Here is an 11,827-nt window from a genome sequence, read left to right as displayed (position 1 = left end):
GCGGACAACAGAGACGGACGGGGTGGAGAAATGAAGATGAAATGCTGCCCATCCAACAGGTAAAAAGTCATTTAACCCCTTTACCCCCAAGGGTGGTTTGCACGTTAATGACCAGGCCAATTTTTACAATTCTGACCACTGTCCCTTTATGAGGTTATAACTCTGGAACGCTTCAACGGATCTTGGCGATTCTGACACTGTTTTCTCGGGACATATTGTACTTCATGATATTGGTAAAATTTATTCGATATAACTTGTGTTTATTTGTGAAAAAAAAAACAGAAATTTGGCGAAAATTTAGAAAATTTTGCAATTTTCCAACTTTGAATTTGTATGCCCTTAAATCACAGAGATATGTCATGCAAAATACTTAAAAAGTAGCATTTCCCACATGTCTACTTTACATCAGCACAATTTTGGAACCAAAATTTTTTTTATTAGGGAGTTATAAGGGTTAAAAGTTGACCAGAAATTTCTCATTTTTACAACACCATTTTTTTTTAGGGACCACATCTCATTTGAAGTCATTTTGAGGGGTCTATATGATAGAAAATACCCAAGTGTGACACCATTCTAAAAACTGAACCCCTCAAGGTGCTCAAAACCACATTCAAGAAGTTTATTAACCCTTCAGGTGTTTCACAGGAATTTTTGGAATGTTTAAATAAAAACGAACATTTAACTTTTTTCACACAAAATTTATTTCAGCTCCAATTTGTTTTATTTTACCAAGGGTAACAGGAGAAAATGGACCTTAAAACTTGTTTTACAATTTGTCCTGAGTACGCTGATACCCCATATGTGGGGGTAAACCACTGTTTGGGCACATGGCAGAGCTAGGAAGGAAAGGAGCGCCATTTTACTTTTCAATGCAAAATTGACTGGAATTGAGATGGGATGCCATGTTGAGTTTGGAGAGCCCCTGATGTGCCTAAACATTGAAACCCCCCACAAGTGACACCATTTTGGAAAGTAGACCCCCTAAGGAACTTATCTAGATGTGTGGGGAGCACTTTGACCCACCAAGTGCTTCACAGAAGTTTATAATGCAGAGCAGTAAAAATAAAAAATCATATTTTTTCACAAAAATGATATTTTCGCCCCCAATTTTTTATTTTCCCAAGGGTAAGAGAAGAAATTGGACCCCAAAATTTGTTGTACAATTTGTCTTGAGTATGCTGATACCCCATATGTGAGTGTAAACCATTGTTTGGGCGCATGGCAGAGCTCGGAAGGGAAGGAGCGCCATTTTACTTTTCAATGCAAAATTGACTGGAATTGAGATGGGACGCCATGTTGTGTTTGGAGAGCCTCTGATGTGCCTAAACATTGAAACCCCCCACAAGTGACCCCATATTGGAAACTAGACCTTCCAAGGAACTTATCTAGATGTGTTGTGAGAACTTTGAACCCCCAAGTGTTTCACTACAGTTTACAACGCAGAGTCGTAAAAATAAAAAATCCTTTTTTTCCCACAAAAATGATTTTTAGCCCTCCAAATTTTTATTTTCCCGAGGATAACAAGAGAACTTTGACCCCAAAAGTTATTGTCCAATTTGTCCCGAGTATGCTGATACCCCATGTGTTGGGGTAAACCCCTGTTTGGGTGCACGGTAGAGCTCGGAAGGGAAGGAGCACTGTTTTACTTTTTCAACTCAGAATTGGATGGAATTGAGATCGGATGCCATGTCGTGTTTGGAGAGCCCCTGATGTGCCTGAACAGTGGAGACTCCCCAATTCTACCTGAAACTCTAATCCAAACACACCCCTAACCCTAATCCCAACGGTAACCATAACCACACCCCTAACCCTGACACACCCCTAACTCTAATCCCAACCCTTATTCCAACCTAGCCCTAACCCTAGCCCTAACCATAACCCTAACCCTAGCCCTAATGGGAAAATTTATATCATTTTTTTATGTTTTGGCGCTTTTATACGATAAAAGCTATTTTATAGAAAAAATAATTATTTTGGCATCGCTTTATTCTGAGGACTACAACTTTTTTATTTTTTTGCTTATGATGCTGTGTGGTGGCTCCTTTTTTGTATGACAAGATGATGTTTTCAGCGGTACCATGGTTATTTATATCCGTCTTTTTATTCACGTGTCATTCCACTTTTTGTTTGGCGGTATGATAATGAAGCGTTCTTTTTTTCTTTGCTTGTTTTTTTGCTTGTTTTTTTTTTTTTCTTACGGTGTTCACTGAAGGGGTTAACTAGTGGGACAGTTTTATAGGTTGGGTCATTACGGACGCGGCGATACTAAATATGTGTACTTTTATTGTTTTTTTTGTTTTTTTAGATAAAGAAATGTATTTATAGGAATAATATTTTTTTTTTCTTTATTTAGGAATTTTTTTTATAATTTTTTTTTACACATGTGGAAATTTTTTTTTTTACTTTGTCCCAGGGGGAGACATCACAGATCGCTGATCTGACAGTTTGCACAGCACTCTGTCAGATCAGCGATCTGACATACAGCCGTGCAGACTTACCAGCCCCTGCTGTGGACCCGGAAGTACTCCCTGCAGGACCTGGATGCAGCCCCGCAGCCATTTTGGATCCGGGGACTACAGCGAGGAGACACTCGGTACAAGGTGAGTACATCACCTTGCACCGATCGTCTCTGGGAAGCACGCAGGGAGCCCCCTCCTTGCGCGATGCTTCCCTGTACTGCCGGTACACTGCGATCATGCTTGATCGCAGTGTGCCGGGGGTTAATGTGCCGGGGGCGGTCCGTAACCGCTCCTGGCACATAGTGCCGGATGTAAGCTGCGATAGTCAGCTGACACCCGGGCCGTGATGGCCGCGCTCCCCCCGTGAGCGCGGCCGATCGCATATGACGTACTATCCCGTCAGTGGTCATACGGGCCCACCACACCTCGACGGGATAGTACGTCAGATGTCAGAAAGGGGTTAAATATCCCACCAATTTGAGGTGACAGAGTCCCTTTAAATGGAAATCTGGCCTTCTGCTTTTTCTCCGAAACACAGTTTTATCACAAACTATTTGGATTAGCTAATTGGGCCTCATGGCTGCACCCCAATATTAGGCCTGTTATGGACCTGGTGGTTAGGAGCACCCGGAATGGCCTGATGGTTAAACTGAAAATAGGACAAGCTCTGGGGAGTGGGAACTCTGCTGACCGCAAACCCTAATCCTATCACACACACTAGAAATAGCCGTGGAGTGTGCCTAACTCTGCCTAGACGCCTCTTCACAGCCTAAGAGCTAACTACCCCTAAAGAGGAAATAAAGCCTTACCTTGCCTCAGAGAAATTCCCCAAAGGAAAAGGCAGCCCCCCACAAATATTGACTGTGAGTTAAGAGGAAAGTCACAAACACAGGAATGAAACAGGTTTCAGCAAAGGAGGCCAGTCTAACTAGACAGACAGAGGATAGAAAAGGGATCTTTGCGGTAAACACAAAAAACTACAAAAAACCACGCAGAGTGTGCAAAAAAGATTCCCGCACCGACTCACGGTGCGGAGGTGCCACTCTGCACCCCAGAGCTTCCATCTAGCAAGGCAATATCATGATAGCAAGCTGGACTAGAATTTAGCAAGTACTCAGAAATATATTCAGTACACAATGAGCAACAAATGAACTAGCAGGGACTTAGCTTCTGCTGGAGTAGACAGGTCATCAGAAAGATCCAAGAGCGATCTGAACCAGTACTGATACATTGACCGCTGGCATCAAGTAACGATCTGAGTGGAATTAAATAGAGAAGCCAGCCCAGCAATAAACGAGGGCAGCTGAGGTAGCAACTTCAAGACCAGCAGCTCCACTTACAGCCACCAGAGGGTGTCCACGGACAGAACTCACAGAAATACCATTCCTGACCACAGGAGGGAGTTCGAGAACGGAATTCACAACATAGGCCTAATGATTTTTAACTGGAAATCTGGCCTTCTGCTTTGCCACTGAAACACAGTTTTATAAAAAATGATTTGAAGTAGCAAGTGGTGCCTCCGGAGACTGCCACACAGTTTTTGCACAAACTAGTTTAAGAGTTATCTATCTAGTTAAGAGACAAGTTCACTTTCAGCAGCAGCATTAGCGCAAGTGTGTCAGGGGGGTACTGGGTAGACTACAGCTGATTACCCAGGCCCCTGCGATATCCCTCAGACTAGGGAAAATCCTGTCTGTCCCTCTCCCAGAATTTACACTGATGGTGTGCTTGTTTGGGCCGCCAGGCCTGACCCTGACTCCTGTTTCAGCCCTATGCTGAAACCTTCACCCGCCACCCAGTGATAAGACCACACACCAACCCCTACAGAAAGCACAGACAGGGAAAACTAAAAAACGCACCACGCCGCAGACACAGGAAAACACTATAATGTGCACAGGGCAAAACAAATACAAATATAGGAAGGAGAAATATGACAAAGGATAATACACCACCAGATACGATATTTCTTCTCCTAGACCACCACTCCAGACCAAGATCACCAGACACAAGACACAAGCTATAATCGGCAATGCCCAAAGTCCAGAATGACTATTTAAAGGTCACGGGCATGACCCAGCCTCCAACCCGATTACCAGCTAGATTAACCCCGGACAACCTGGATAAAGTCTAGCCGGCACCACTGTGCGTATAGTGGACGAATGTGGAATTACCGCTGTCTGTCGGACGCCTTAGTGTGAATAACGTCCGACATGACAAAGCGCAACCTCTCTGCACTGTGACAGTGAGACAATGGAGTCAGCAAAACAAGAAGTACAGTTTTTATAATGCCAGGGACATGTGACTTCAGCAGCTAATCACAGAAGACCTGGTGTCATGATGTTGTTGATGGTTTCTGCACCCTGATTGGCTGCCGGAATCAACACACATAAAGCTAAGGGAAAAAAAAAAAGGGTGCACTGCTCCTCTAACTTCTCCATACTCCCTGTCCTCATGAAACACGTCCCCCCATCCACCCTCTCATCATACAGCACCACCATCCTAGCCAAAATAACAGCAAAAGCATTAGTGAAAACACGATGATTTACCGAACTATGGCCGAATTTTGCCAACTTTGAGTAAAAAAATGCTTGTGAAATCGAACACAAATCTGAATGTGCTACATACGTGCCGAATTTTAGATTGGCAATAGTTTTCCAAACAAGTTCGCTCATGCCTAGTCAGGACTTTCAAGAACAAGAAATGATAGGGGACTGGTTTTCCACAATGTCTGGAGACCCACACATTACTAGCACGATACTGTTGCATCAATTCAGGCAGCAATATTAAAATAGCACACAACACAAAAAAGAAGATATTACATGTTTAATAGTGAGAACACTCTACAAGGGTTTCGGCATGCAATATTATTGAAATTATTTTTCGTTTTTCTAAAAAAAAAATTATAAGATGGAATTAGCAGGATAGATCTTGCTAGTGATTCTTGCTGCAATAACCTTTTATCAGCTCTTTGTGATTTTTCCATGGAACAACAACTACTTCAAAAAAGCATCTCTGTGAAAAAGAAAGAAAGAAAGAAAAGTTAAAAACATTGCAGCAGTTTAATTAACATTTTTAGCATCTTAATATACGATTTGAAATTTAGTGCAAGGCAACACAATCTGTAACATACCTAATAACCTCGTCTAACCTGGGCCAATAGATGCCCAGCTTCTACTTTGTATATTTGATTGCTGGTTTGACTATGGCTCTTTTGTTTTCTGACTACTCTTGTGTGTTCTGATTTTGTACCTTTACTGCCTTCCTGGTTTTGACTTAGCAACCTGACAACTCATGCCAACCTGCACCATAGGCCAGCATCTGACTCTGTGGCCCCAGGTCAGGAGCCCCTGTGTAAGTCCTGATCCCTGTATAAGGAATGAAGGCCAGGAAAACCCCTAGGATCTGGTAATCGGATTGGCTTTCGCTAAGCATGTCCGTAGTTGCCATTTTTAGAACTGCCAGACGACCACTTTACATTACTAGTGGCCAGCTAATAGGGGTTGTCCAGTCCAAATTGGTAAGTCTGCAGTCACTCTGTGTGACTGTAGACTTTTCAATCCCTCCAGGGCACAAACTGTGCTCTGTGGGGATTCGCCGGTTTCTGAGCCAGAACCGGAAGGTATGTATGCAATGTACATACTCCCAGCCAGAACCTGCCTAGTGGGAGCGACTGCGGCCTTTACACAGCCACGCTCACTGCACGGTTTTATCACTAGTTGGGGGTGCAGCCTCGCTCAATAGAAGTGTGTGGAGTGAGGCCGCGCCCAATGGGCATACCTTTGGTAGTATATGCCATCTGTAAATTTGCAGACAGTCTTAAAAAAATAGATGTTACTTTCTGCTGCACTGTCATGTGAATAAATAGTTTTTGTCCTTTTTTACGTTTTTATTATGCAAGTGCTAATACAGCACATGAACAGTTGAAAGAGTGTTCTCAGCCTTTCCTGCCATTTTAAAAATGTTTAAAAAATGCTGACTTATTAAATCTCTTCCTGCTCCATCTCCTACTGTTGCTCACCAGTTTACAAGGCAGCTGGGATGGGGACAGTAATTTTGACGTGTCATCATTGCTACAATGTAAACGAAGCATTGGCAGTAAAGCAGCAGCGGAGGAGGGCGGGAGCGATGACAGGTCACAATTGTGGTTTATTTCTCACAGTTTTGACAAATTTTTGTGTTTTCACTACTGGACAACCTTTTTTAATTTTGTGGTCTTTGTGATTGAACGCCGTTTTGTAGACATGTTGTGGAGGCATGGTTTCTATTTGGGGGGGTAAAAGTGTTGAGGAGAGCCATAAGATCAAATACTTAATTAACCTCAAGACATAAGACATAAGGTAATTGAGAGAAGCAACCCATAACATGTACTGTTTAACCTTACATAAGTTTTCTCAGATCAAAGTGAGACACTAAAGATGGCTGCCATTTCCTGTATCAGCACACCCTGTGCTGATATCCTTGATAACGCCCACCCTGATGACCTCATGGATCCACCCACAGTGACGCCCACCCTGATGACCTCATGGACCAACCCACCCTGATGACCTCATGGATCTGCCCATGGACTTGTTCATTGCCCAACCCACTAACCAATGGAATACATCCGATCACTCCCATTTTAGAGCTAACAGAGCCCCCTTACAGGAACTATATAAACTTGTGTCTGACTAATAAAAGCCCTTCTTGGAGCTGAGCCACAGATTGATCAAGGAGAGTTTACATCCAACTGTGTGGTGTATTTCTTTTGGTGCGCACCTGATCAATATCCATTAGGCCAGGAGTAGGCAACTAGAGAGTGAACATTTTATTGATTGTTCAACCTAACAAAAGCTTAAGACCTTCCTTGATTTTTTACCAAGTTGTCCAGAAAACAAAAGTTGGCAACTTCAAAGGAGAGTTGCATGAATTTTTGCATCCTGTTTAACTAAATTTTTTACTTGTTTTTTTACTTTTTTTCTGTAACTAAATGTATAAGACTTCATATATTTACAAAAAAAAAATATAAGCATTTTTCACAGATAAGGAGATTTTGTGGATAATCTGCACTGCTGGTATTCCATATAATAGATCCAAGTCCAGATACAAAGTATTTGCGGTTCTTTTTTATTTAGTCAACGCGTTTCAAAGTTCTACAGGCTTCTTCACCAGGACAATACAACACAGTTACACTTACCTGTTTTTTGGTTTTCTGATTTTGGCATTCTTCTGCAGTAAATTCATTTTGAGAGCAGCGACTGACAAGGGCTTCAACTTCTATGGAATATTTCATACCAGCAACCACCTAATGCAAAGAAAGTACAAATGACAAGGATATTACAGTAAAGCAATGGTCAGCACTGCTATGCATAACGAAACTCACACTCTATGAATGCCAGCTACTGCACTTGTGGCTGTTAGAGGCAGATGATGGCTGAATAATTCAGCCATCATCTGCCGGGAAAGATGTGGACTCGGATTGAGAGTCCACATCCAAGTCAGGGACTTTACGCCATTAGTCGGGAAGGAGTTAAAAACATTAAAAATATATACCGCAGTTTGTGTGAATGAGACCTTAGAACAGAGTGAAACACAGGGTTTTGTGACATTTTATGCAGTGGTTGTATGACTTGATGTTGGTAAGCTGGCTATTTAAATTCTGCAAATTACTATATACAGAGGGCAAATATAATTATTCCCTCAACAACAAAAAAATGCTTAAAAAATTCCTAATATTGCTGCAAATTTTTACAAAAATTTGACTTGGCCTACTTCTTGTTCAAAAAATGTGTGTGGCTTAAAAAAAGGGCAGTGGTCGACCACCTTGCAATAAATTTATTAAAAATATATAATGAATGCCAGAAAACTGTTGTACATTTCAGCAGAAATTTAACCAGTATATATTACACGTTCAAGGGCACAGCCAGCCCAAAAATGTGACAAATTTAACGAGAGGCATGTACCTCTTCATTCATTTGGTATAGAAAGTGCCAGTTTGATAAATTCTCCCCCACAGTGTTCAGGTTTCTGGTATTTTTCTGGTGGTTTTGGATTCAATATTTCTAACAACATGCAGCTCGCTCAAGCTGTAGGCATTTTCTTCATACATTTTAAAATACTGTATACCTGCAATGATACCTGAAAGAACTCTCTATAATTTAAAAAATAATATTAACAAAAAGTTCCTAATACACACATATTTAATACTTGCTTTAACATGGCACAATTAAATCTAATTCAGATTTTTTACCTAGTCACAGTAACGGCTTTTTTACAGGACCATATTTTCGCTCCCAATGCTGTTCGTGAAAAAAAACAGACCGCACTCGGACCAATGTTATACAATGGGGCAGTGCAAACTAGCAATTTATTATTTTTTTTTCACTGGCTGAATCTGCGTGTGAAAAACAACAGCAGCATTCACTAGTTTCTTCCATTAATAGGATAAGACTCTCCGTATTCAAATCTATAGGTGCAGCAAAAACATCAGATGCCATACGGAGCCACGGCATCTGACTGTTATGGATCCGCCGCACTTCTGTAGCGTAGGAAACTGGAAATGGTCTTGTAAATTATCAATAGCTGCTGCTGTAAAAAAGGATTGCATACATACTGTGCACAGATGGCAAATGAGCAAAAAATCGTCCTACTTACGAAAATGACACATATTTCCATGTTAAAAAATTCTGCAGCACAAGCTGGGTTTTCGAATTTTGTGCAGCATTTCCAGTTATGCAATTACCTTTGGGGGTCGTTCAGAAGTAGCTGTTTTGTTGCATTTTCTTTTTCCATATGGAAAAATTGCAGCATATTACAGCCAGATGAATGAGATATCTAAAATATCATTCACACAATGTATTTTTAGATATTTGTTTAACTTTTTAAATACTTATAATTACAGTATCCCAATTCTTTCAGTTTTTCCCTATTGAGATAAAAATGATTCTTAGCAAGAGAATGTTCACACGTTACATTTTTTTCAGCAATTTTTTTAATTCTTGTTTTAATGCAAATTTTCAGCTGCGTCTTACAGCACCAGCAAAGTGTATGAGATGTCAAATCTCATGCGCACAACTTTGTTTTTTTTGTCCTCAGTATTTTTTTCAAAACCTTGTTTTTTGCAAAATGGAGCATGTCACTTCTTTCAGCGTTTTTCAGCATTTTGCACTCATTGAAAGCAAAAAAACCCCGAAAAAAATGAAGATATCAGATTTTGCGTGGTTTTGGTGCCAGAACCTGATGAAGTAGAATCAGATTTTTTTTTATTAACAAAACTTTATTAGTATTCACAAGAGACAAATGTACCCTGATAAAAGAAACCAAGAAACCAGGTTTTGCCTGCGGAAAAAAATGTGATGCGTGAACATAGTCTTATATTCTCTCTTTGGATTCACTGGTAGTTTTGTTTCAAATAAACTGCATGATAAACTGCGTGTGAATCCACGTAATCCTCATAATGTTTCCTCTTTATTCAATGGTTGGGGGACAGGTAATTTGTTAATGGACTGACTAGGACTATGAAAAAATTATTATTTTTATTATTATTATTTAGCTCAAATGCATTTATCAATGAAACAGTCACATATTTGATATTCATTTTATAACTTGTGGGGAATTGTGAAGATGATTTGTCTACTGTTACTAAATGTGGTCTGGGTCACATACATAAAGAATACGAAAAAGGGATGAACTTTCTTTCTAGAAACAGTGCCACTATGGTCCACTGGCTGGGTCTGTTATTACAACAGCAGTTTTATATCTTACCAGCGTGGGGAAAAAATAACTTTTTTATCCGATTGGACACTCCTGGAATGTCCATGAAAATAGAACACTTTTTTAGAGTTCATGATAAAAATTTAACCATGTGTTATCTCCAGTGAATCCTTCTCCCTGTATGGGTAATGTGTAGGTCACCCATCAATTCTCTTAGGCCTGTTTCACACGTCAGTGGCTCCGGTATGTGTGGTGACAGTTTTCTCACGTACCGGAGACACTGTCTCACGTAGACACATTAAAATAAATGTGTCTCTGCACATGTCAGCATGTTTTCACGGACCGTGTGGTCCTCAGTCGGCACACGGGCGGCACACGGCTGCCGCTCGTGTGCCACACTGATGTGCCACGTGAGCACACGGACACAGATAACTCCGGTACTGATTTTTCCGGTACCGGAATTATCTGGACGTCTGAGACTGGCCTTAAAGGGTTTTCCTGCTGAAGCTGCAGCACATAGTGACATATAATGACAGCCGGAGCTGTGAAACCTTTTCTGTGCATCATATGATGACCAGGATCATTATAATGTACATACACTTCTTACTAACCTGTCTCCTTAGTCGGATAACTTTGCTGACACTGGTGATGTACCCATCTTTGTTGTCCTTGTTGTATTCTTCCTTGGCATACCGCAATGCCTCTTGTCCATATTCATCATTTTCATTAATATCTCTCCAACCTCCCGCCAGGGCCATTTTCTTGTTTTGCGCGAAGCCTTGTGAACATAGAGCTAATGTGACCACAACACAAATTTTCCAGAACACGGCCATCTCTGTTGTTTCCCTTTTAAAACGTCTGTGGCTCTTGGTGCTGGCAGTTCCTAGTTTTCTTCCAGAGTGAGCAGAGGAGAAAGACCTTCGGTATTTATGCTGATGAGTCTCAGTGCTTGCCAAGCCCCTCTGAATCACATTTTTGGCATCCAGCAAGTGAGCACAAATTTCAGCGGAAACATTTCCAAAACACATGGGGTGCTTCCACGTTAATCTCTCACGTCATATTATTGTACTTTTGGCACAGTAGGATGTATGGAAAATATCTGAAGAGACACGAAAATAAGGAATGTTCAAGTCTTACAGTAATTAGGACAGGAAGTTTGTGTTCTCATATGTGCCTGTTCTTAATTTAGGTCGGGATTTCTAAAATAAAAAAAACCATGTCTTTGTTCTTTAGTAAAGAGGAATTATGCCGGGAAGCATAGACTACGTGATACAGGTTTCCAGAATACGTTTGGGAGCGGGGGCTCACATACGAAGCTTGTGGCAGATTTATCCAATAAAGTCAATGTTAGCCAATGATTAACGTTGCTGGTAATATTATTAATTTATTTAGAGGGTCACCAGTAATTCTTTTTTCATAATCAAACTCTAGAATTACAGATTGATACCTTCATTATATACTATATTACACAGTTTTGTCTTATTACTACATGTATTTAGCTCTCTACCTCCATTGCTAAATGGCAGTCCCAAAGTGTACAAATCATGCATTGACCACAGCCATAAAAGTAAAAGAATACGTTACTCCTTTCTTCATTTCCTCCTCGCTGTGTGTTCTCCCATGGTCCTTATGTAACACCCCTTTAGGGCTACCATGGTACACTGGGTGTTATGGGGTCT

General features: G+C 40.9%; 1 protein-coding gene across 1 annotated transcript; it reads right to left on the bottom strand.

Moving 5' to 3' along the window:
- Nucleotides 1–5,267: 5,267 nt before the first annotated feature.
- LOC143804599 (cystatin-like) lies at nt 5,268–11,191 on the bottom strand. Its single transcript, XM_077282841.1, has 3 exons — nt 10,760–11,191; nt 7,633–7,740; nt 5,268–5,471 (listed from the first exon to the last, which is right to left on the bottom strand). Exons 1-3 carry the CDS (start codon nt 11,174–11,176, stop codon nt 5,391–5,393), a joined length of 606 nt encoding a protein of 201 aa, XP_077138956.1. The 5' UTR covers nt 11,177–11,191; the 3' UTR covers nt 5,268–5,390.
- Between the last annotated feature and the right edge of the window lie 636 nt (nt 11,192–11,827).

Source organism: Ranitomeya variabilis, chromosome 2, assembly GCF_051348905.1.
Source record: "Ranitomeya variabilis isolate aRanVar5 chromosome 2, aRanVar5.hap1, whole genome shotgun sequence".
In the NCBI taxonomy this organism is placed as follows: domain Eukaryota; kingdom Metazoa; phylum Chordata; class Amphibia; order Anura; family Dendrobatidae; genus Ranitomeya; species Ranitomeya variabilis.
Note: the sequence above shows the minus strand (reverse complement) of the source record. Positions and strands in the feature narration are given on the sequence as shown.

Excerpts from the sequence above, each read along its gene's own strand:
- LOC143804599 (XM_077282841.1), bottom strand. The coding sequence starts at position 11,176 with ATGTGTTTTGGAAATGTTTCCGCTGAAATTTGTGCTCACTTGCTGGAT. Across the intron at positions 7,741-10,759 it reads TTATCCGACTAAGGAGACAG|GTGGTTGCTGGTATGAAATA; the intron begins GTTAGTAAGAAG and ends TCTTTGCATTAG. Across the intron at positions 5,472-7,632 it reads ATCAGAAAACCAAAAAACAG|AGATGCTTTTTTGAAGTAGT; the intron begins GTAAGTGTAACT and ends TCTTTTTCACAG.